This window comes from Epinephelus moara, chromosome 16 (assembly GCF_006386435.1).
Source record: "Epinephelus moara isolate mb chromosome 16, YSFRI_EMoa_1.0, whole genome shotgun sequence".
Lineage (NCBI taxonomy): Eukaryota > Metazoa > Chordata > Actinopteri > Perciformes > Serranidae > Epinephelus > Epinephelus moara.
Genome location: NC_065521.1, coordinates 33,569,052 through 33,595,081, shown reverse-complemented (window position 1 = coordinate 33,595,081; position 26,030 = coordinate 33,569,052). Strand labels below are relative to the sequence as shown.

General features: G+C 42.1%; 1 protein-coding gene across 1 annotated transcript in view; it reads left to right on the top strand.

The window, feature by feature from the left end:
• Positions 1 to 25,823, top strand: part of cacnb3a (calcium channel, voltage-dependent, beta 3a) — a 34,520-nt gene extending 8,697 nt beyond the window's left edge. The window contains exons 3-14 of the mRNA XM_050066014.1: positions 9,118 to 9,237; positions 12,012 to 12,134; positions 12,234 to 12,349; positions 12,429 to 12,508; positions 12,615 to 12,634; positions 12,970 to 13,047; positions 14,832 to 14,890; positions 15,004 to 15,104; positions 15,191 to 15,342; positions 15,426 to 15,521; positions 17,526 to 17,696; positions 20,994 to 25,823. Coding sequence (XP_049921971.1) covers positions 9,118 to 9,237; positions 12,012 to 12,134; positions 12,234 to 12,349; positions 12,429 to 12,508; positions 12,615 to 12,634; positions 12,970 to 13,047; positions 14,832 to 14,890; positions 15,004 to 15,104; positions 15,191 to 15,342; positions 15,426 to 15,521; positions 17,526 to 17,696; positions 20,994 to 21,419 — 1,542 coding nt within the window. The 3' untranslated portion in view covers positions 21,420 to 25,823. The remainder of the gene's footprint in view (positions 1 to 9,117; positions 9,238 to 12,011; positions 12,135 to 12,233; positions 12,350 to 12,428; positions 12,509 to 12,614; positions 12,635 to 12,969; positions 13,048 to 14,831; positions 14,891 to 15,003; positions 15,105 to 15,190; positions 15,343 to 15,425; positions 15,522 to 17,525; positions 17,697 to 20,993) is intronic.
• Positions 25,824 to 26,030: the final 207 nt, after the last annotated feature.

Sequence of the window (26,030 nt, the reverse complement as noted above, 5' to 3'; positions counted from 1 at the left end):
TAAATTTTAAGTTGCTCATGGAATATCTGGTAGTTAATTGTTAATTTGTTTTTCCTCCACCTCCTTTCTGCTATCCTGCAATTTCTTTTCAGTTTTTTGATTTCTTCATTTCTCCATGGGGTTATATGACTGTCTTGTACCAGCTTTGTTTTTAGTGGAGCGACTGAATCAAGACTTGACTTTAGTTTACTGTTAAAATCTTCAACAATAAAATTGCAGGAAGCAGGTAAAATAACTGGAGGACATTTATCTAAAACTTGAATAAAATTTGCAGCCACTTCAGAGGTAAGATATTGCTTCCTCACAGTTCGCACTGAGGTCTCCCGCTGAATAAAATATAATAATATATTACACAAACAAGCAGCAGATCCTCATATTTGAGCACATATTTAGCATTCCTGCTTGACCCAAACTATTAATTGATTATCAAAACAGAAGCCAGATCATTTTCTTTTGATCGACTGATCGTTGCAGCTCAAATCAAAATACGGTTGAAAAGAAAGAAGTTGCAACACTTCATAAATTAAAATAAAGCCCCATATTAACAATCCCTCATGAGGTGTTAAGGACTAGAGGCTTGATATCCCTCTCTTACAGGAACGAGTCAGTGCAAACATTATGAAGAATACCTCAGTTTCATGCACAGCACCATTAGCATGAGGGAATGTGGAGCAGTCTATCTGAGAGACGTTAGTGAGAAGGAGGGAGAAAAAAAAAGGGCTGAGCAGACATCTTCTTCAGGCGGGGACATTAGTTATCCTGATCGGGGGGCTTAATGACAATCTCCAGATTCCCTGAGAATATTGCACAGCTTAAAATATTCATGATGCTCATTTTGAAGGCCTCGGGCGATGTGATGTGTGGGTTCATTGTTCACACGAGCACCTTTTAGCTTCTTTTCAATCATTATACCTTCTCTCCGCACGCACAACAGCCCCCCCCCCCCCCCCAGCCAGNGCACGCACAACAGCCCCCCCCCCCCCCTAAGCCAGCTCCAAATGATAGGATGAAGGGTTTTATGCAGGAGTAGTAGATTTCACAAACAGAGCAGATAGTTTCTTGTCTGTGATAGGGGTGGGGTGTCTATGGAGGAGCAGTGGAGTATGACTCATTTCTGCAGCAGGATACAATAAGCAGTATGCTGCCATAAGTGTGGATATATGTGTTGTATGTAGGACATGAGGGGCTGAGACAGGAGGCGAGATCTACAGCTGTGTGTTGTGATCATAGCAGCTGTTTCCCTCTCTACCTGTGCATGTTGAATTGGAATTTAACCAAGAAGGGGATGATTTTTTAGAGAGGTGGTTTGATCAAGTGACGCAAAAAGCTGCGTTGGTTGTTGGTGTTATGTGTGTGTGAGGTGTGTGTGTGTGTGTGTGTGTGTGTGGATGGGATGAGGTGGGTTAAGAATAGAAAAGAAGGTGTTGCCGGCTCTAGTGCAGGTCGTCCCTGGTTAGGGGACGGGACACAGTACAGTCTGTCTGCATTTTACAGCATGTAGTGTATAGAGGGAGAGGGAGGGACCGGCAGCAGCAGCATCACCACATTAACTGAGTAAGTACAAATGACTCTGGACACAGTCAGCCTCCTCTTCTTCTTCTTCTTCTTCTTCTTCTTCTTCTCCTCCTCCATCTGAAACTCCTTCTCCTCACATCTCCCTCCTTCATCTCTTCACAGCATTTCCATCACATTGTTGCTGCTCCTCTCTCTGTTTTCCTTTGTCTTCCTCCTTCGCCTCCCCCTCTTCCAACAACGCTTCTGTTTCTCTCATTCCTTCACCTGCTTTACTTTTTGATTGCCGTCGCCCCGTGCGCGCTCTTCACAGTTCCTCGCCGACTCTCGTGATTGATCAATTTGACATACAGTATGCCTGAGCTTGACTTTGATATCGATGTAACTGCAGAATGATTTATTGCGTTGTGTATCAAGAGAGCTCTGTGCATGTGTAACTTGCTGACATTGAATTACGACCGCACAGTTAATCGAACACTTTTTGAAATTGGATATTTGGCTACTGGATTTCCAAATCACTGAAGCTTGCAGGGTTTTTTTTTTGGTGTTTCAGCCTCCTGAATAATATATTCTGCTGTTGTGCAGAATCTCCGTCCTGCAAATAAAGCCAGAGAAATTTGATTTTAGCTTTAGTGTGCACTCCCCGCACTCTTTCACACAATTTTAAAGGAACATGCTGTGTTTTGCCTTTTAATCCAGTTATTACAAATCAATAAATACAGCGTTACTACCAACCATTTTTAAGGCTTGCAGTGGATTTCTGAGTCGTGCTTTTCCTGCACTCCAGGTACCCATTGTAGTTGGCCACGCTAGTGTGATGGTAATAGTTACAGCAGTGTCGGTCAGTCCACCACTTCAGTCCAGACTGAAATATCTCAACAACTAAGTGGTGGATTACCATGAAATTTTGCACAGATGTTCATGACCTCCGGAGGATGAATTTAAGTTAATTTAGTGACCATCTAGTTGTACATTAAGTAGCATCATCAGGTCAAAAAATGTGTCCAGTACTTTGGTTTTTTACCAAATATTTGCAAACACAACTCACTTTTTGCTTTGTGCTAATTAGCAACATGCTAACACGCTAAGCCAGGATGATGAACATGGTAAACATTACACCTGCTAAACATCAACGTGCTAGCATTGTCACTGTGAGCAAATTAGCATTCATACAGTAGTATGCATTCATTTAGCTCAAAGCACAGGTGGGCCTAAAGGGGCTGTATGCTTCAACTGTTGGATGGTCAAATATCTTCAACCAGTGTGTGTGTGTGTGTGTGTGTGTGTGTGTGTGTGTGTTTGTAAAATGTCTGTAATATGAGGAAGTATTGGTAGAGCTGTCCCAAATGCTTCGAAGCTTTGATCGTTGCCAAGGTAATCAATGTCCAAATCATTATAGATGTTTTTCTATACAGTTACCCTGACATTTCTTAATAGCCCATAAATTAAGAAATAGTACTCCACCATAATTCATTATGCATCAACATTAATATTAGTTATTATCAGATGAGGACATTTAGTGATAATGATAGACGGTTTGACCACCAGTGGCAGGTTTACGGATATGCTAGAAAGATGTCGAAAAAATCAAGCGTCTGGAATAGGTTTAAGATTTATAAAGATGACGCCCCCAAAAAAGTCAAGTGCTAGATATTTCAAAGGACACTGGGATATCACAAATCTACAACCAGCTTGGCAATTCACCTGAAAACTCTAACAGCTTAGCCGTTTAGCATTCTTTAGTATTATTTTTCTAGCTATTATGGTTAATGTTATTGCGACCTGCATGCTAACAAAGAGGCCTATTGTCACATTATTTTAGATGCAATAACTGACTGATGTTTCAAAAAGACGTCCTCTCATCACTGCCCCTCACCACCAACCTCTTCAATGCCCCAAAGCTGGTATTCAGGACAGCCCTAGTTATTGGTTCACTGGTATTATCGGCTGATAGTAACACTGAACAGATGCATCGTATCTGCAGTTTTTTGCTGATAAGGCTCCAGTTAAATTCAGACCCTATAGCAGCTACCAACAACACAGAACATGCCACATTTTGTTTTCCACAGTTACTTCAGTTGTTCCACCGTCCACCATTTCTGCTACTGGGATAGTGACTGCAAATATTTTACACTGATAATCTTTGGTAACTGGGGATAGCTATCGGAAATGAAAGCGCTGTCCTCTTTCTGTTTTGGTTGAGCAATGGTTCATGCACTTCCTTTGTGCCGTAAATTGAGCCTTCATGTTTCTGGGAGATCGTACGCGGGGACAGACAACAACGTAGTGGAGGTGAGGCTTATAGGGAACTAATATAAATGCTGATGGTGTTAAGATAAGTTAAAGCAAATGTGTCGTCCATAGTTTGACATTATCTATTTGCGAGTGAAGAATATACGTGGCCTCTGACTCCAGCAAACACCTTTGTTTACTGAGTGTGACTCTTTTGTTTTTTACGTTTTGTTTATGAAGCAAAGATGCACTCCAGTTTTATATTTATTTTCCAGAAGTTGTTCAGAAAGTTGTGCTGCTGGCACAACAGGACTTGAAAACATGAATCTCCATGTAATGCTGCATGACGATCTGCAGTTTCACAGTGAGATCAAACATAAGTGAGTTTAAAGTAACTGAATGACGACAACCCAAACCTGTCGACATCTGCTGCTTTTGGTTGAATAGGTAACATTTTGATTGTGACAATGGGAGGTACTTACTTTTAAATCAATAGTTTGAGTTATAAATGAAAGGATTTCCATATATTTACATTAACAATAGATCAAATCACTGTGTGATGAGAAAGGAGTCACTCATAATGATAAACCCCAGAAGTATTAAAACTGGACTCTGCAACAGACTCAAGGTTTCAGTGTCTTTCAGCTTATTATTATGATTTTTTCACCAAGCTGCAACCACCAGGGCTGAAAAATAAAAGCCAACCTGAAGTGCCAAAAATGGCAGTTCCTTGAAAGCCACATAAACACCCATGTTAAAATGCCCATCTTTACAGCGGAAATTAACATGTTTACAGCCTGGTGCAAATAACAGTTTCGGTCTCCATTGCTAATTTCTACATTCATGACAAGTGTACGGGGGGTGGGGGATTTTTATATAATTCACCTGTTACATTTTATAAAGGCTTAAAGTTATGCCTATAGGAAGGTGGAGTCACTTGCATAACAGGCTGTTTGCAAAGCGTAACTATAGTCTATGAGTCAGATCCAGCCCTCGTTCCTCCGCAGCTCCACCCACTTGTCCAAATATGGTCACATCTGGCTTCTAAAAAACAAGATGGCAAACTCGCAGGTTCAAAATAGGAGTCCACAAACCAATTGTTGAGGTCACAGTAGCTACGTCCATTATTCTATACAGTCTGTTTTTGACTTCCTAATTTTACTGATTTGTTTTACTCTCACTGCTCTGGACATGGTTGTTTTCAGCCATAACAGGCAGCTGTTATCAGCAAAAAAAGTCCTATTAAACTGACTGTACTGTACAAATGTTGGTATATATGGTTATAATGTGTCAGTGTTGTGTTTACAGCATGTTTTGCTGCCCCCTAGTGACCCCCAAATCAATGAATTCAGGTTTAATCTAACTCAAATGGAGGGAGTCTCTGTCTGTTTGTCCTTTGATGTTCTTGACAATTTTTAATCTGATCGACTTCACGCTTGGTGTGTGTATTGCTGAGGACCCAAGGAAGTGTAATGTCTTGTGTGAGCTCTTGAGAGTGTGTGTGTGTGACTATACATTACATCGCGGCAACAATCGACAATCAAAAGAGGCGTATACATGTAACACAACAGCGTCGGCCTCTAGTGTGATATATGACAAACATGTTGGCAGTGCTTTCTAAACAAAAACAATGGTATAATATGTCAATCACAACCATTTACTTTCTCCGTTATATGGCAGCTGATCTGTTCCTCTGCTCAGAGGATAAGGAGCTCACAAATCTCATTGTTGTCCTGATTTGTGGACATTTATAGCCGCTAACTGCTAACAGCTGCTTTTTTAATCTCCCATGGGTGGTCGCCAACATAATGCCAAATCAAATGTGTCACAACCGTTCCACCAATGGTCACAACTTTCTGGCTTTACATTTTATACAGACCTCGTTTCTGCGCTGTTACTGCCTCCGTTCCCGGCTCCTCCCTTTACCCAACCATAGTTATAAAGAATGTCGAGGCGGCATTATGGCGCTATATTCCCACTTTGAACAGGCAGGCATTATTGAAAAAGTTTGAGCACGACTGTTGAAGTGTATTGTTTGGGGACCCCTGTTAACTGTTACACCGCCGAACAGCTCGCTCTACGTTGCGCACTACAGTACATTCAACCAGAGATGTTACACTGAAGCAAACTGAAACATTTCAAGCATCAGCAGTGTAACTTTGAGAACGCTTTTGTTCCCAGGAATAGTCTGTTCCCAAATAGTTAGGTTTTAACAAATGATGCGTGTACTCTAGCATTGCTACGGGACACAACTGTGTCGTGGCAGGTGTATTGCTCAGGACCCAAAGAAGCGCAGCATCGAGTGTGAAGTCGTGTGGATGAGCAGTTCTCGAGAAAGCTGCCAGCAGCAATACAGGAGGCCAAGTTATTGGAGCAGGCCTGTTCCTAACAGGTGCTAGTAACATTAATAACAGGTTTATTTGTGGTCTAGTGTTATTCCTTGTGTTAAAAGACCCATCAATGTATTTCATTCTGAGCTTTTGTTTACAATTCGATCAATAATTGTTGCAATAAAAGGTGCTCTTAGGCATACTCTAGCATGGCTAATCAGTCAACATCTCTACATGTCTTTCCAAAAGAAAACTAGGACACATTTGAATGCAAACTGTGAAACCAGCAAACACAGTGTCAGTAAAATCGTGATAGAATTACTGTAGAAATCCCCTGCTGTTCTGTCCCTAGACCGTAGGATGACTTGGCCCTCTCGAGGACTCGACTAGTTGGATGACACACTTCCTTGTTGGCCCCTCCCTGTGGAGTTGAGGCCATCAGTGTTGCAGTGTGTGAAGAATAATCACAGAAGCAGAATAGGAAAGAACAGAGTTAAATTTAGCCCCCAGACGGGGACATTAGCAGTAAAAAAAAACAACACAAAAAACAAGACACCCTCAGACCAGACAATAAAGATGTACTCAGATCATTACACTCTGCATTGCAGCTCAGCTTCACCTGCAAAACACACTGTTTCCTGCTCAGTTGCATCGATGGCAACACTGTTTTGTTTTAGGATTTGACAGGTAGCAGCAGAGGTCCACAGCCTCATGTCCAAACATTAATAATGAACAGCAATCACAGCCCAGGCAGCTCTCTGTGTTCTAACATCATTAAACAGCTCTCTGACATAACGCCTTTCCCTCGCGCCCACCACCATATTTATTCCACTTTTATGTCTGTGTGTGTTTGAGCGCGTTCCCAGTGAAGACAGGGAAGCCGTTACAGTGAGAAAAAAAATATCAGATTCATGTCTTTATCAGGCTCTAGCGCCGTCCTCCTAATCAGCCAGGTATGCAACTCTCTGACCGTCTCTATCTGTGTGTCTCTGTCTCTTCATGGTCCTTCCTCCTGCTGTGTTTCCCTTCTTTTCTTCTATCTGCGATGAGGATAGATATCTAGGTCTCACTCCACTCCTTCATAGCATTTTATTATGTTCTAATCTCATCTTCCCCTCGAGATAGCCTCGCTTTATCTTGTCGTATAAATCGTTTATACACTCTCTCGTCTCACCAACCATCTTTCAGTCACTCTCCGTCCTCGTAAACATCCTTCTCTTTTCAGTATATCTTGTCAACGGTATTCACCCCCCTCCTCCACCTCCTCCTCATCCTCCCTCCCCTCCTTTTCTCTGTCTCTCCTTCTATCCATCCCGTTCTTCTTCCTCACCCTCCTTTTCTCTCTCTCGGTGCTGCTCTGGCACTGGTGCAGTGTTGCCTTGCAGAGCTTGTGAGTGCTAGAAATCAGATCTAGTTATCTAACATAGACACACACACACACAAAATAAACGAGGAGAGGTGTTCGCTTGCCGTTTTCTCGGGGGCTTGAGGTGGTAAAAAAATATTTTGGATTATATGTATGCATTCTGAAGTGCAGAGGAAGCTAAAGGTGGTGGTTGTTTTTCATGTCTGGGCACTTTTTTTGTTGTATTTCAAGCCTGATTTTCCTTTTGTTGTGCTGTTGCTAATTGGTCCTCCAGAGGATTCGTTTGTATATGTTGGCAAGATGGATGACCAGGACTAAGTCACTGCACTCTGGAGGAGAGGAAAACCAAAGGGAAAACTGTATTATGTGCTGCTTTTTAGTTTCTTAACACCTTGGTTTGTTTGGATGAATATGTTTGATCATCTTGTCACACATATAAGTGTTGTCATGAATACTGGTTACCTTTATCCGTGAGTGTTTTCTTGTCCGTCTCACTCCTTTTATTCTTTTCATTTCTTGTTTGCCTCCTGTCTCACCTCTCTCTCTATGTGTTGCCTGACTTGGATTTGTTTTTGCTGCAGCGGTTCTTTTTACTGACAGATTCAGGACTGAGTTCCTTCAGAGAAGCCAAATAGATACCAAATATAGGAGAGCTCTCTCACACACACACACACACGCGCACACACATACACACACACACACACACACACACACACACACACACACACACACACACACAGAGTACCCAAACTGCATCGAGATCACCACCTCATATTTCTCTCCTTTACACGATTTTCTCTCTGGAATTCAGCATCATTGATTCCATCTTATTTTTCAATTAAATAATTAGTAGTTTTGGCTACAAAATGTCAGAAAATTGTAAAACAAAATGTCCACAATAATTTTCCAGAGTCCATGGTGTTGTTTTGTTTTCTGTTTATGTTCAGCTTACCCTTATATAAGATAAATATAAGCAAAATAACTTCACATATAAGAGGATGAAATCAGGGAAATGTTGCCATTTTGGCTTTAGAAAAGATTTAAATTATTATCAGAATCAGTTAAATAGCTGATAGTTTCAGCTCTATAGGCTATGACGCAAACATTTCATTAAATAATTGCAGGTTTTGAGTAAAAGCCTCACAGCAGCACCTGTCGAGCCATTTTCACCATTGTTATTTTGTGTAAAGCGTCTCTTTGTGTACTTGTATCTGTCACTTTCAGCCACCCCTAGCATGTGTCCTTAAACCTCTTACAATGAAAAATGATAGCTAGCATATATTTTCCTAATGAGGAGACGTCCTTGGAGAATAAACATGGGGAAGAGAGGATGTATATGTGCTGCACTGTGGGGGATGATGGAATGGATTGGGGCCAAGCAGGAAAGAAGAGGAAGCAGTTGCCTCCTTTGTGCTATATTTGGTCTACCAGAGGATGGCTGGTGTGGGAGAGCAACGCATTGTGTTGGAGATACATGAATGTGTTCATGAATACAGACACGTATTTGCATGCACACCTGCACACAAAGACTGCAGAGCAGAGAGACAGATGAAAGCATGAACAGGAATAGTAGATCTACCTTCCCCACCTCTTAGTGTTACACCTCAGCAATATTCACGTGACTTGTTGGTCGTCATGTAAGAAATGATTAATTACAAGTAATATGTCTCCCAACAGGGGTCGGCTGATTCGTACACCAGTAGACCGTCGGATTCAGACCTGTCAGCAGAGGAGGACCGCGAGGCGTATCGGCGTGAAGCCGAGCGCCAGGCACAACTGCAGCTCGACAGAGCTAAGGTACGTCATATGGCGACATACACAACTACAAAGTGTAGTGTTTTAACGGTTTCATGAGTCAAAATATGTAGAGGTGAAGTCTGGAGTCACATGTAGGCCTCTACTCCTCCAGAAGAACTTCAATATATAGCCACTCCCCTCCACCACCACCTCCACATTGTCTGTTTTGTTTTTTTTTCATTATTCTTCGGTGGTAAAAGTAGAAAGAAACAGGTAGTGAGGGGGAAAGAGAGAAGGACAATGACATGCAGCAAACGGTCCGGCCAACTGGGAATCAAGCCAGGGACTCCCTGCTCAGTGATGCGCCCATGTGGTATGTGCCCAACCACTCTAGTTAATGGGTCGCCCGCCCCCTCAGATATTTCTTACCAACCATACACCAGATCCTCCAACAGATGAAAGACAACAAATATTCTTCTCTCAATATTCAGTATTAAACCCACTCAAAACATACTGGGTGTAGACTGAGCTCCTCCTACTGCATGTTAGTGCTCAACCAGCAACTCGCATGTAAACACAACTAAAACATAATCTGTTTAATCACAGCATCGCAGACACACGTTATATATCAACCAGTTTCTGCCCCTAAAGGACATATCTGGTCAGATGTCAAACAAACTAGAGCAGTGATTCTCAAGGTCCATTCTGAATGGACCGCAAACACACTTTATTTTAAGGTACAGTGAACTTCCGGCACAGAGCTTTTATTTTGAAGCACCATATCCTGCTGTAAAATGAGTGACTAACGGACAGCTACTTGACAGAGACAGCAGACTAGCTGGACGACATGGCCAAATGGAAGTATGACACTGAATATACCAAACTGTGCGGACCATGAACTAATGACTAAGAAGAAATCTGGACCCTGTGGCTGGACCAGTTGGGAACTACTGGACTAGAGGATGATGAAGTATCACCTGCCATTTAAAAACAGTGTGTAATTGATTTGTCTCTAAACTCTTGCTGTGAAACAAATTCTACTCAAACCGCACTATCTGTAAAGGATTATAAACCAAAACTAAAACTGAGTTAAATCTACAGTACAGCTACTGCCAAAATGGTGGTTTTAGTTCAAACCAGAGGTGGAGACAAATTGTCTCAAGTGAATCTCAAGTCTTGGGTATAAAGTCCAGAGTCAAGCCCCAAATCCAGACCAACATGTCCCAAGTTAAGTCCTACATTTTCTATTTTAAGTCCTAAACAGGTAATCATGGAATTATGACATCTATGACAGATAGCCAATGTTAGATATTGGTGATTGTTTATTGATTTTAAAAGACAAATTTTTAACTACCAAATCTTGGATGCAAAAATCTTGTGCTAGCCTTGATACTAACTCAAATCTTCCATTGGCTCAGCCACAGGTAAGTGGTCTCCACTTACATAGCGCTTTTCTAGTCATCTGCAGCAACTTGCTCAAGGATATTTGGACATGCAGACTGGAGGAGCTGGGGATCGAACTGCTCATCTTCTGATTAGTGGATGACCCATTTTGGCCCACAGCCAAAGAATAAATGCTAAACTCAACTAGGACTCCCTAAAACTCGGTATTTCCCACAGGGCTTTGCCTTAGTTCCTGCGTCACACAAAGTGTTGTACATCTGATGTACATTCTTGTCAGCTCACACTGGGTGGTCTCATGACATTTTGGATGAGCAAGCAAAACCGTAACTTAAAAAATGTATTATTAACTTCATTTTGTTGTTTTTTTGTGATCATTATTTTATGAAGGTGCTTAGATTTTTTGCTCCTTGTGCTGCTACAACCACAACTCGACCTTCCTGCAGATGACTTTTACATGGCCTTAAAATGATCATTATAATGTTACACTGGTAAATATGTACAACTAATTACATGCTAAAATATACCGGCATTTAATATTTTATTTATGTCTAACAACAAAAATCTACTTGGATGGGTCTGTATTCGAATATTAATGTAGCACCTTTCATCAACAGATGTCCTGCCCAAAGGGTTTACAGGGCAGACGATTAATTGCCATGTATATAGGTGTGAGACCAAATATACAAATATTACAGTATATTGTGTGCCTTCATACTTGTAGTGTGTATTATTCAGTCTAGTGTACCTAAGTTTACAAGGTTTTGGGGGAAAAATAGCCCATCTATTGACACACAGTCCAGATTCTAATTTTCAAACCAAAAATAATTCAGCATTGTTGTTCTACATTCTCACAAAGGTGCAGGTTATGATATAAAGTACGAACATGCACTCAGAGCACCGGCTGCTGAGATGGTCACAGAGCCTACGAATGCTTGTACTGCTAGGTCCTGCAAAACCCATCCCATCTGGGTGAAACCAAGATTTCAGGGTGTCCCAAACTCAACTTAACCAACTTTGTGTGGCCTCAAATGTCAAACAAAGCTCATTGAACTTTTCAGTTTTGGGCCTCATGTTTGGCATGATGGTGTCCAATGGTTGTTGGTCACTGAACTGTCCCAATAGCCCAGTGTGACAGTCCAAGTTCTCATCTGTCCAGTGCACCTTTCCCTCCTGCTCGTGCTACGTGATTGGCTGCTGTAAGATTGAATCAATGTATATGTGTTTTCAGGAATATAAGGAGCTGATTTGCTGCACTCTATATTTGTAATGTAAATTTTCATCTTTGGGTTTGGGGAGAACATCAAGTCAAGTCAAATCAAAAGTCAAGTCTGAAGCCACCAGACACATGACTGGAGTCCAAACCTCTGGTTCACACAGTCTCACACCTTTATACCACAGTTTCCATCACTAACAAGTGTTTTCTCATTCAGTCCAAACCTGTAGCGTTTGCAGTAAAGACGAATGTGAGTTACTGCGGAGCTCTGGATGAGGACTGTCCTGTCCAAGGAGCTGCAGTTAATTTCGATGCCAAAGACTTCCTGCACATCAAAGAAGTGAGTGGTGATGTGTTGTTAATGATGATGAACCCTTTCCATTACATTAAAACAAGATATGTGTGACACGGTTCTGTTGTGTCGTGTTGAACTCAACAGAAGTATAATAATGACTGGTGGATCGGCCGGCTAGTAAAAGAGGGTGCAGACATCACCTTCATCCCCAGCCCTCTGCGACTCGAGGCCATGAGGCTCAAACAGGAGCAGAAACAAAGGTCTGTTAATGGTATCAAACGTCTCACAGGACTCGTTCCCACAATGTAAGTCTGATAATTTAGTGTGTTGCTGTTGCAGGAAAACAGGAGGTAACTCCTCCAGTTTAGGGGACATGGTGACTGGGAGCTGGAGGACCACACCGCCATCTGCAGGTGAATGTAAGTACTACAAATCTGTCTCCTATTAGTGCTGGAATAAAAACCAACTTTTCCCTCTGCTGTCTTCTTTTTCCTTTCATTGATTGTTATTTTCTTGTTTCACAAGCCAAACAGAAGCAAAAACAGGTAGGTTTGGTACTTTGTGATGACATAGTGTTTGTTTATAATACAAACTTTGTGACGTTTGACTTTAAGGAACATTATCAGGGTATCTGCAGGTCTTAATAGATATTTGTAGGCCTTAAAGTTCTAACTGATTTTCTTTTTAATGGTCACGAAAAAGGTATTAAATTTAATATTATGGGATAATAAAAATGATTCAGTTTAATTTAGTAAGCTGCAGAAACCCTGATATTATTTTTTCAGCTTTTCACAACAAACAAACCCAACCCCCATCATGTCTCACCGTTGTTCTCTCTGTTCTTCGTCCCCCTCCCCTCGTCCTCCCCTATTTCTGGCAGGAACACGTCCCTCCCTACGACGTGGTGCCCTCTATGAGGCCGGTGGTCCTCGTGGGACCATCGCTGAAGGGCTATGAGGTCAGCCTCTCCCCGTTTCACCTCCAGCACACACAAAACGACTGCCTGACTCTTTTAACAGCTCAAACTGTTCCTGCTCTGTTCCTGCATGTTGTTGTTCAAACTGAGGAATCTAAAATAAGGCAGAAATATTTTACCTCTGAAACCTGTTTAATACATTGTCCATTCATTTTTAAATTTAACTAAGGGCCATGGACAAGAAGCAAACACAGTTTTCTTGACGTTGAATTTTAGATGTTAGATGTACTCATGTAACTTTTTGGGGTCAGTTATACTTGTTGGCGGCATGGTGGGGCAGTGGTTAGCATTGTCCCCATGACAGCAAGAGGGTTCCTGGGGTTGGGGAGCCCCTCTGTGCAGAGTTTGAATGTTCTCCCCGTGTCAGCCTGGGTTTTCTTCAGTTACTCCGATTTCCTCCCACAGTCCAAGAACATGCAGGTTGGCTTAATTGGTGTCCCCGCCTCTCGCCCAATGTCAGCTGGGATAGGCTCCAGCACCCCGTGACTCCCAACAGGATAAGTGGTTACAGAAAATGAGTGAATGAATATACTTGTTAGAGTAGATTTAACACAGTATACTGTTTACTCTCTTGTGAGTACATTTTGGGAGAAAAATACTTGTACTAAATTACATTAGCATTCATTTATCACACTAAATGTATTTATTCATTATTCATTCCTTTTTTTAATACTGATGTAGCCTAAAATGTATATGGACATTTTATGATCAACCGCAAGACATTAAAACTAGAAATGATGTCCTGGAAGATGCGTAACTTATTAGAAAATTACAATTGAAAATGTCATCACACAATCAGTATGTTTACATACAAAATGCATTCTGTTTTCTGTTGTCTGAGTTTTTCCACCCCTCGGCAGACTTGTTCTATAAACACAGCCTAAATCTTTCATTCCTTTAGCCACCTTCTTGAAAAGGTTGATATTATGTTATTTGCACATATCCAAAAACCTGTTAATATCTTTTAAATCTTTTAAAATGTTTAAAAATGTGGGCTTTTTTGGGGCATGCATCAGTACCTCAAAGCAGTGCTGAGCAATATGCTGATATTATGTCGTTTTCGAGATATGAGACTATGAATTGTCATAGATTTTGGAAAACTGTGTTTTTTCCCCTCATTTTAAAGGCTGCATTACAGTAAAGTGATGTCAATTAATCAACTTATCAGACTTTTCTATTTTTGTAACGCTTGTCTTAACCTACTTAGTTGTTATATCCACATTATTGATGATTATTTATCAAAAATCTCCTGTTAAAATTTTCTGGGGAAAAAAAACTAGTCATCTCTACAACTTTTTGCATCTAAGAGGGTATTTGGTCAGAAATATTGTTATGTTGGATTTTGTCTCTCAGTCCTAGCATTAATGAAGTGCTTTTGAGAAGACTTAAAAATATTGAGAGACATATCCTGTATCGAGATATAGCTGAAAAATATTGTGATATGATTTGCAGGACATATCGCCCAGCCCTACCTCAAAGCTTTGCAAACTGTTGGCTAATTGGGTTGTGTACAATGTAACTGCAGTTAAAACCACAGTTGAGACACTTGTTCTGCATGTTCTCTATACACATCCAAAAAATGCTCCTAAAACCCGAATAATACCGACATATCCCTCACGTCATCATCTGAAAATGCTAAATTTGGAATAAGGCCCAATTTGGAACATCCAAATGGTTTACATGACCAATTTATTGTCATATTCTGAAATTTGTGGTTGTGTTCTGTGTTTAAAAAATCTGTTTCTTACCTCTTATCTTCCTCCCAGGTGACGGATATGATGCAGAAAGCTCTTTTTGACTTCCTGAAACACAGATTTGAGGGAAGGTCAGTAAAATGGAGAGATTACAGAATGATGTTTGTGATTGTGGATAGTCGGGCCTTCAATAAATTTAATCAAAAAGTTTCACCTCATGTTTTTCTCTCTGTGTTTGCTACAGAATCTCAATCACCCGTGTAACTGCCGACCTGTCTTTAGCCAAGAGATCTGTCCTCAACAAAAGACCCATCATGGAGAGATCCAACACGCGCTCCAGCCTAGGTGACTAATTCCATCATGAAAACTCCTGAAATCTTTTAGTATACATAAACAATGAGTTTAAACTTAAGCCTGATGTGTTTGTGCAGCGGAGGTTCAGAGTGAGATTGAGAGGATATTCGAACTCGCCAAAACGCTGCAGCTGGTGGTTCTGGACGCGGACACCATCAACCATCCCGCACAGCTAGCCAAAACCTCCCTCGCACCCATCATTGTCTACGTGAAAGTTTCCTCACCAAAGGTACAGCAGGTTACCTCACTCATAGATTCAGGCTGCCTCGTGTTCCTCCACCTTTAACGTTACCTCTACCTCTTTTCTCTCAGGTGCTCCAGAGGCTGGTCAAATCCAGGGGGAAGTCTCAGAGCAAGCACCTGAATGTGCAGATGATGGCTGCAGACAAACTCTCTCAGTGCCCCCCTGTGAGTGTGGGATTTCTTCTTAGTGCTGGAATGTTTGGTTGTTCCTAATCTAGATGTTTACAAGGTGAAGAAGAGGAAGAGATGGGCTGTGTGTGAAGCACCAACTTCACTTTGGTCCAAATAAAGTACCTCAACTATCAGGTGCCATTAAATTCTATACAGACATTTGCCCAGAGGACGAAGGCTTCTGTCTTTGGTGACCCCCTGACTTTTTCTTTAACACCACCATGAGGTTCACATTTTTGGTCTTTATTGAAATAACTCAATAATCACTGAATGGATTGCTGTGAAATTTGATTTACACAGAGGAAAGGAACCAAATGCAGAACAACAGAAACAGTTCAGGGATTTATTGCCAAAATTTAAGTATATAAGCTTACAGGCATATGATGAAAAGTCCAAAGTGTTGAATCCACAGGACAGCAGGAATGGGTCCAGGAAAATTGCCCACCAGCAGGTACAGATAGGATTCAGATATACGTCCAGGTAACAATGTACCAGATGCACTTTCACGTCCAGGTTCTGATAACAGAGGCTCAAAAATAACAAAACAAAGCAACACTGACGATCTGACAGGGAATGAGTGGAAAAGGTCGGATGAGTGAAAGTGGAAACAGGTGAGCAGGTGGCTGTGGAAGGTCAGGTGACTGTAGAGGCAGGGGTTACTACAGGACAGGTGAGGGAAGGTGGGAAAGTCGGAGGGCATCTAGTGGACAGGTAGAGAATGGCCGTGAACAGGTATGGGGAAGTGAGAATGTGGCTGGAGGACAGAGATGCAGGTTGTGACGAACATTAGGCGCTTGTCTCCGCTTGTTACCATGCTAACATGCTACACTAAGATGGTGAACATGGTAAACATTACGCCTGCTGAACATCATCATGTTAGAATCGTCACTGTGAGCATGTTAGCTCAATATACAGCCGTGTCAAGCTACAGTCTCACTGAGCTGCTAGCAGGGCTGCTGACTCTTAGTCTGCGGTCAAATAGTCAAAAAAATAACATCTTATGTCTTAAACACTTTTCTCAACCTTGATTGAAAATGTCATGAGGTCAAGGAAAGATGTGATGGACAATTCATTAGGACTTAAGAAGAGAATCTGGCTCCAGTCACACAAGGCTCTACGCAACACTGGATGTTATTGATGTTGGTCACTTTAAATGTTGCCACCGCAATGAATTGTGGGACGACATTAGCTCCTTTCTTTATGTAAATGATGATACAGTGTATCCTATGCTAAAAAAGATAAGAAAAGAAGCACTGAAGAACCTTTTCTTTGCATTTAGAGCAGGAGTGCTCAAAGTTTTAGAGCCAGTTTATGGAGGAGATTGACAGTGACACAAGACAAGTGGATTTGCGAGTTGCCCACCAAAATCACTAACTTTGGTTGACGGTACTAACATTGAAGACAGAAGGACATTCCTGTGACACTCCTGAGGTGCCAATAGCTGTCATGCAAGAGGTAGTTTTCTACAAGATGTCAGTGTCTCCTAGCGGTGCATGAAATGTAAGATACAGAAAGTGAAAGAAAAGGAAGGAAGGAAATGGACTGTGATTGATTTAAATAGAATTCATGCATTTCATTTCATGTTTGGAGGTTACATAAAATGTTTCTGAGGGCCACCACTGGCCCACGGGCCCCACTTTGAGCAACAGTGATGTAGAGAGTTCGACCACCTATCATGGCTGCCTTTTAGATACTTCAGTGTTCTCTGACTCAGTTAGGAACCTTCGTCAGTAAAAAGAGTATTCGACCGCAGCCTGTCTTGTTCTAATCATACAAACACAGTGTTTGCACTTGAGCTGTCCTCACTGGGATAATTTTATCATGGAAACTCTACGTGTATATATGCAGTTTGTATACTGTATATTTGCTCGAGGCTCGGGAAGGTGGACCAATGACATGACCTTGGGAGTCAGTCATAAATTATGTTGTTATTTTTTAATGATATGACCCTGTGGTCCCACAAGAGCCTTGATTTTTTTTTCTTTTGTTGCCTTGTAGGATATGTTTGATGTCATTTTGGATGAGAACCAGCTTGAAGATGCATGTGAGCATTTGGCTGAATACCTGGAGGTCTACTGGCGTGCCACTCACCTCCCAGGAAACACCCCTCTCAACCCCTTATTGGAGCAGAGTCTGATGACCCCGCCTTCTGCCATCTCCAGCCTCCAGGTCAGCTTGTCTCCATCTGTTTAAAGAGCACTGTTTAAATACTCATATAAGACTCTTTAAGTAGTTTTGAACATGTTGTATGTTGTCACTGTCTTTACCAGCTCTTCCCATCTCAGATTCTCACTCCTTTGTTTTGATGTGATTGTCTCCAGTTGTCTTGTCTGTCCTCTCACTCATCCATGCTTAACATTTTTGCAGTTTTCTGAAACACAGGAATTAATTGAATGATCGCTTACAAAATGGGGTGAGTAGTAGGGTTTATATACGTATATAAATATAGTTTAATATATTTATATTTGCACTCTAAACCCCAACAGTCCCCTCTGACGCACCTGAACACGACACGGCGGCTGAGACAGTGAATGAACAGCATTTTATTCATTCAGATCTCACCACAGAAAAGACGGCGTGTTTTTTCTCCACTGCATCCTGCCTCCTTTCCTTTAGTTGATGGTCTCAGGTGAATCACCGCTCCACAAGCTTTCCGGGAGGAAATTTCACAGAGCAGCTTCAGTTTAATAACTGAGAACATCATGTTTGGAAATAACAAAGTGTTTGTGTGTAAAGTCAAAATCTGACCCTCTGTCTCTATTTTCAAACTGATCCTCTTCTAAGCATGCTTTGTGAATGGTTCCCCCGCTCACAGTTGCACATAATGCTCTGTTGAATGACAAAGGCATATGATTAATGCTTAAATAATGTGTTCACTGGTAACTAAATAATGCACAATTTACACAACAATAAACTGAGACCATAACATCAGCACAGTAACAATCTCATATTCTGGAATAACCTCCTGACCATCCATTCAGCCGTTTCACTGGCATTTCTCTTTGTTCGGTGTCTGTACTATTAATCTGTGTACACGGAGACAAAACACTGTGAACTGAAAAAGGACTCTGAAGAGACTTTACCAACACTGCAAACACTGCTGCATGCCAATTATTAACATCCTCAACCCCCTATATATTGTATATATTGTACAGTTAGAAACTTTTTTTTTTTTTTTTTTTTTTTTTAGCAGTGCACCTGCAGTTTGGCTTCAGATGATCCGTCCTCTTAGTTGCTCTTTTCGCTGTCTCACATGGCTTTGAATACCAGAAATAAAGACAGCACTCACACATAGTTTAAAGGGACAGTTCACACCAAAATCAGAAACACATATTTTTCCTCTTACCTGTAGTGCTGTTTATCAGTCTAGATTGTTTTGGTGTGAGTTGCAAAGTGTTGGAGATATCGGCCATAGAGATGTCTGCCTTCTCTCCAATATAATGGAACTAGATGGCACTCAGCTTGTGGTGCTCAAAGCGCCAAAAAATATGGGAGGAAAAAATAAACTTTAGGCACTTGAATTAAGTTAAAAAAAAAAAAGCCTTTATCCAAAAACATGGCTACTTACATGAAAACGCCAACCAGTTTTAACCCTAAGGTCTTCATCAGGGTGCAAAAGGGTTGAAGGGAGTCAAGCAAAACATTTTCTAAACTTGGTAGGAGGTGTCACCCAATCCTGATTAGTAAGTGAATGCAGGTGGGTGACAGCAATGGGTCACAATGAGAGGCCATTTTGAAGGTGACACACCTCCACAAGTGTTCAGACAATAAAAAAAAAGAGAAAAATCACGTATGTGTGCATGAAGTTCATTTTTTCTTCCCATGTGCTGACCCTTGTCTTCAAGAACACCTGTGTTTTTTCTTGAGTCTCATATGATAAAGACAGTCCTCAAGCACATTGCCACCTTGTTCTCCAAAGGCCAAAAAAATACAGTTGAAAAGCTCAACAGCAATGTCTCTTCACAGAAACCATGACTTGGTTATTCAAGATAATCCACAGACCTTGTTGTGAGCAGTTTCATATAGGAACTATTTTCTTTCTACTGAAGTACACCCTCCAACTGTACTCCTTGGCTGAGCTGTAACATTAGCTAGCTCAGTGCTGCTTGGTGAGCTAGCAGTAGATGCACGCTTCCTTCTGTGATGATACGGTTTGCGGGTGTAGTTCGTAAGAAAATAGTTCCTACATGAATCCATGTCATGATTTCTGGAAAGAGACATTGCTGTTGAGTTTTTCAAACGTATTCTTTTGGCACTTTGCACCAAGGCCGAGTGCCATCTAGTTCCATTATACTGGAAAGAAGGCAGACGTCTTCACAGCTGATATCTCCAACTCGGCAACTCACACCAAAACAATCTAGACTGATAAACAGCACTACAGGGAGGAGGAAAAATATGTATTATTGATTTTGGGATGAACTGTTCTTTGAATATTTTTTAGCCTATGTTTCTTATACTATAAGTTAGAGTAGTGTAGTCAGAGTATGTGCACACAGGTGCTGGTTACCATAAAATCTATAAACTGCATTATAAGGAGTACCCGTTGACTGGAATCACAGCTGCCTTTAATTTTATTAATAATCACTAATAAAATAAAGAGAGCTTCGATTCTTTTTGTAATTTAATACCAAGTGCTGGTATCTCAGATCTGTTTATAGCTGACAAATGCTGCTAATTGGCATCATAGGTGGTTTTTTTGTTGCAGTGTTTGTAATTCTCACAGTTACTTAAGATATGTTTAATTTTTTCCCCAAGTCTGTCTTGAAACAACACTGACGTGCCCACAGGATGAAACAGTTACTGGTTGCTGTAATTGTTCCTACTGGTTGTATTGGGTGTAAAGGGATCCTTTCCTAAAGTGTAATGTAAGAGATGGTAAAAAAAAATATAAAAAAAATCATAAAAATAATGATAAAATTAAATATTTATGTAAATATTTCTTCGCTGCAGCTCAGTAAGGAAGCTCACTCTGTTGGTGGCTTATGCCTTTATTTTAAAGGACAGTTGTTAAGTGGGAAAGGGGGAGATAGAGGGAGGATTACATGCAGCAAAGGGCTGCAGGTTGGATTGGAATCTGCAGCTGCTGCGGCATAGACATAGCCTTTGTACATGGGACACCTGCACTACAGGGTGAGCAACTGGTTGTCTGCCAAAGCCTCATGTTAGCTGAACTTTATGAACCCTTTTGGAAAGGATGCAGCCGGTGTGGACAGAAGGAACAAGTGCAGCAACCAGTAACTTTCTTAGTGTACGTGTTGGCATGTTGAGTGTTGCTTTAAGATGGATCTGAACCTTTCCTTCAAAGTCCTTCTTGATGTAGTGTTTGCATTATTTTGTCGATCCTCTGTGTGTTTGCTGTCAATGGAAACTGTTACCAGAAAGTGTGAGGCTACTTTCAGTTTCAGAGCTTTCTTTTGACTCTCATTCTTTCTTTTTATTCCTGTCCTCGACAACTCGATCCTCCAGAACCAGAACAAGAACCAGCCGCAGCCTCATGAGGCGGTGGGCCTGGAGGGTGAGGAGGAGGAGGAGGCAGGTGAGGAGGCCCACTCCCCCCTGGAGCAGGACAGTCTTATGCCGTCTGACGAGGCCAGCGACTCCCTGTCTCGCGGCCGGAGGGGGAGCCCGTGCCACAGGGGGGGCGAGGAGGAAGAAGAGGAGGAAGAAGAGGAAGAGGAGGAGGAAGAGGAGGAGGAGGATGAGTATGCCTCCCCCTGCCATGCTCGCACATACAGGGACATGTACCCCCCTCACCGTGGGCACACTGGCAGTGCCCACAGTGCCAACGGGCACGAGTCACAGGACAGGCTGCTCCAACGCGAAGCTCAGCAAGGCCACAACCAGAGGAACAACCGCCAGCGCAGCCGCCCCTGGCCCCGAGACACCTACTGAGGAACAAGCCCCCCCTCCCACCCACACGGCCTCCAGATCAGCATCGAGCCCTACGACTGTCGTACGTTCCCAAACAAACGATTTACAGATGAAACACTTGCCCCAAAATCAGATGCCCAGTTTATAAAGTAGACATCTTTAGGTCTATTTTTAAAGTATTAACAGTCGCTCTCTTCCAGACTCCCAGTTTTAATTTATCTTTCGGGGATGCACTGACCTCTCCAGGGTCACGTCATTCAGATTAAAGTCAACAGGGCTACTCAACTCTGCAATGGAAAGGTTTCAGGCTACCAGCTGTACGCAAACTCAAACTTTAGCTGCTTTGCCTAAGGTTTCTCTATTGTAGGATGTCTCATATACTGGCCTTAAAATTCCTAAGACTTTTAACTATCTTTACTATTGCATGTATGAGTATAATTATTTTAAGACTATTTGCACATTGACGTCAGAACAGGAACTGAATGAACCTTACGGATAAACTAATGTAGGAATGTCTACTGTTGAATCCACTTATGGGGAATAGTAATGCATTTGATTACAATGTATATACTGAATGGGCACCTGGTTTTGTTTCATTGCTACTATATTTGTTTGGTTATGTTAAATATGGACTTGTTCGTTGTTTCAGAGAAATGTTGCCACCCATGTGTTCAGTCAGTTTTTACTCTGAAGACGGTGAATGGAGACACACACACCTACACACACACTTAATAGTCTCTTAACGGTCACAATGTACACTGAACGAAAATTTAAACGCAACACTTTTGCCTTTATTCCCATTTTTCACAAGTTTAAGTAAAGATCTAAGACTTTTTTTATGCGCTCAGAAGATATAATTCTCTCAAATTTTGGTCGCAAGTTTGTTAAAATCCATGTTAGCGAGGACTACTTCTTCTCCATGACAAATCATCCGCCTAACAGGTGTGGCATGTCAAGATGCTGATCAAACAGCATCATTACTACACAAGTGTGTCATGGTAGGGTCACACCTACACGCCAATGGCATGCTGACTGCGGGAATGTCCACCAGAGCTGTTGCTGGTAAATTAAATCTTCGTTTCACTACCATAAGCCGTCTCCAAGGCTGTAAATTTGGCAGTACATCCAACCAGCCAACTGCAGAGCATGTGTAACCACACCAGCTCAGGACCTACACACCAGTGTCTTCATTTTACGAGATAGTCTGAGACCAACCACCAACAGCTGATGCAACAATGGGTTTGCACAACTGAAGAATTTCTGCACAAACCGTCAGAAACCGTCTCAGGGACGCTCATCTGCGTGCTCGTCGTCCTCATCAGGGTCTTGACTTGGCAGCACTTAGTCATCGTAACCGACTTGAGTGGGCAACTGCTCACCTTTGATGGCGTCTGGCACTGTGGAGAAGGGTTCTCTTCACAGATGAATCCCAGTTTATACTATATCGGGCAAATGTTAGACGCTGCGTCTAAAGCTGTGTGGTCAAGCGGTTTGCTAATGTCAATTGTGTGATCAGAGTACCCCATGGTGGTGGTGGGGTTATGGTACGAGGAGTGTGAATGCATGGAGATACATTGACGAGATTCTGAGACCCATCATCATGCCATTCATTTACCGCCATGACCTCATGTTGCAACATGATCATTCATGGCAACATGTTGCAAAGGTCTATACAGATTTCTTGGAAGCTAAAAAGATCCCAGTTCTTGCATGGCCTGCATCCTCACCAGACCTGTCGCCCACTGAGCATGTTTGGGATGCTCTGGACTGGCGTGTACAACAGTGTTTTCCAATTCCTGCCAATATACAGCCACTTCGCACAGCCATTGAAGAGGTGTGGGCCAACATTCCACAAACCACAATCAACAACCTGATCAGCTCAATGTAAAGGAGATGTGCCATGCTGCATGTGGCAAATGATGGTGTCATGGCAATTGGCAACCCTCCTGCAGCTTCAAACGTGCCACCGAGACAACTGCCTTAGCCATGTTCACCACCACATGAACAACCCCTCGGATGAATTCCAAAGGAAGCCCGCTCTAGTTGCATAGCCAGGGTATAAGCTCCAAAACACAATATTAAATGTGCTATGGACAGCATGTCCTTGCCACAAAAAAAAATCACCAGAACACCTCCGATCTGGTGGAAAAACAGAAGTTCATATATCCAAAACCCACAGAAACCTCCAGTGTCAGAACCAGAACATCGACAATACTTACTGAAAGCAGCTTATATCCGTCCAAAAGTGTCTCCCTGTCGCGCTTTTTGCAACTTGCAAGGTTTACTACAAACTCTGGACATGTGGTACTGATGCACCAGAGTCAGTAGTGTAGGGGGTGGATGACACTCCCTGAAAAACACACTAAACAAAGAGGCATGTTCAGGAGGTCTGATGACACCTGGTCCGACCACTGTTCTGTCTTTTACGTGCATGGAGTACACCAGGCGCAGGTGTGTCCCATGCTGCTGATAGCACTCATCAAGGTTGTGAGGATGGTTGGATGTACTGCCAAAGTCACAGAAAAGAAACTGGAGATTGTGTCGCTGGACTGTGTTGTGTGATCAAACTACACACTTTAGAGTGGCCTTTTATTGTGACCAGCCCGAGGCACGCCTGCATAGTAATGATGCTGTTTAATCAGCATCTCGATATGCCACACCTGTTAGGTGGATAGAGTTTCTTGGGAAAAGAGAGGTCCTCACTAACACTGATTTTAACAAATTTGCAACCAGAATTTGAGATAAATTAGTCTGTTGTGTGCATAAAAAAGTCTTAGATCTTTAACTTAAAGTTCCAGTGTGCAGGATTGAGAGGGGTGTATTGGCAGAAATGGAATGTACGGTGTATAATCACCTGAAAATAAGAATAGTTGAGTTTTCGTTACCTTAGAATGAACCGTTAGTATCTACATATGGAGAGGGTCCTCATCCACAAAGTCCACCATGCTACTACAGAGGCCCAGAACAGACAAACTAAACACTGGCTCTAAAATAAGGCCATTTGTGTTTTCGCGTCAGCCACTGTAGTTAACAACCCCTGCACGAAGAGCGTGTCGGGAACACACAGATTTTTTCAATGTAAAATTCCTTTATTTAGTGTATTATCAGTTTAAAACACCAAGTCTGTTTGTTTTGGAGAGACCTTTGTCGACAATTTGGCCTCTGAAAGTCTGGATCTTAAGTTATTAGAGAAAACAGGTGAGCACTCATTAGCAGGTGCTGGGCTAGTGGCCTGTCTGCGACATGCCAAAAACACGACTCTAACATGAAGCTGCTTTGAGAGGAATTAAGTTTTTTTCACTCACATACATCCAGGCCTGAAATACACACACACAAATACACGCACAAACAGGACCTATACATGTATTAAATGTCGAGATGTCAGAGCAAGGGGGCTGCCTATGGACAGGCGTCTTGAGCAGTTGGGGGTTTGGTGCTTTGTTCAAGGGCAAAGACCTTCTGGTTCCCAACCCAGGTCCCTATGGACTGAGCTGCTGCCGCCCCAAGATTGGGTTATTTAGTCGTTTTACCAGTTTTAATCACCTGGTCTGTTTGTTTCTGAGAGGAAGAGACCTCTGCTGATAATTCAGCTCCTGGTGAAAACCTCCTGCACAAAGAACACTGAAGGAATCCAAACCAGGAGATGTTTCAGCCACAGCGAAATGCCACTAAATCCCCTTAAATCTTACACACTGCACTTTTAAATCTGTGAAAAATGGGAGTCAAAACAAGTGTTGCGTTTAAGTTTTTGTTCAGTTTCAGTTAAGAAGCTGCAGTACAGCGTCAGTGTCACCTACAGTACAGTGCATTATGGGCTTCACCCGTCTTTGCTGTTGCACAATCACTCTTAACACCTCTACGGTTTAAAAAAAAAATCTAAAAAACGCGCACAGAGAATGTAAACACAACTAAGAAAAGGGAATGTTATCTTTCAAAGGGTGAATTATTTGCCAAACTTGCTTGTTTACATTGAATCATTCACATATTATCAAGCACACGCTGCGACACGCTGCAGCTCCTCTTCAGATCTTCAGAGAATGTAAAGCTTGCATGCCTTTTTGCACCTCCAGCACCACCCGGTGTCTCCAAAAAACCCAACCGATCGCCCTGTAATTCGATTGTAGCACGTTATTGATTGTAGCATCCACAGTTTCTACACTTATCTCACTCCTCCTACCCCCTCCCTGTGTGTCTTTGCCACATAACGTTGCGTTACGTACTGCAGTTTGATTATCAAAGCAGATCCTCAGGTGTAAGTCCTACACACTCATCGTCGCGCTCAGCTCCCACGAATGTGTCGTGCTCCTGAAGGACTCGTAGCACCCGTGACACGATGTCATTCTGTTCCTGCACCATTATTAGTCCATGAGCCGATGATGAAGTTGGACGTGATGCTGACGAGCAGTGACCCGCTTCACGAGCAGAGAGAAGGAGGGCGGGCGGGGGGGGGTCGACACTGTTGACAGCTGGCTTTAGGAGTTACTGGTTTACTGCTTCCATGTCTCACAGGTATCTCTATCTAGTGTTCTGTATATTTTGAAGACAAAAAAAAATCAGCATGATTGAAAAAAAAAAAAATCTATGCAAGTGTTGCATGAAATCTGATTGTTTCTTTTTACAGTTAAGTATTTC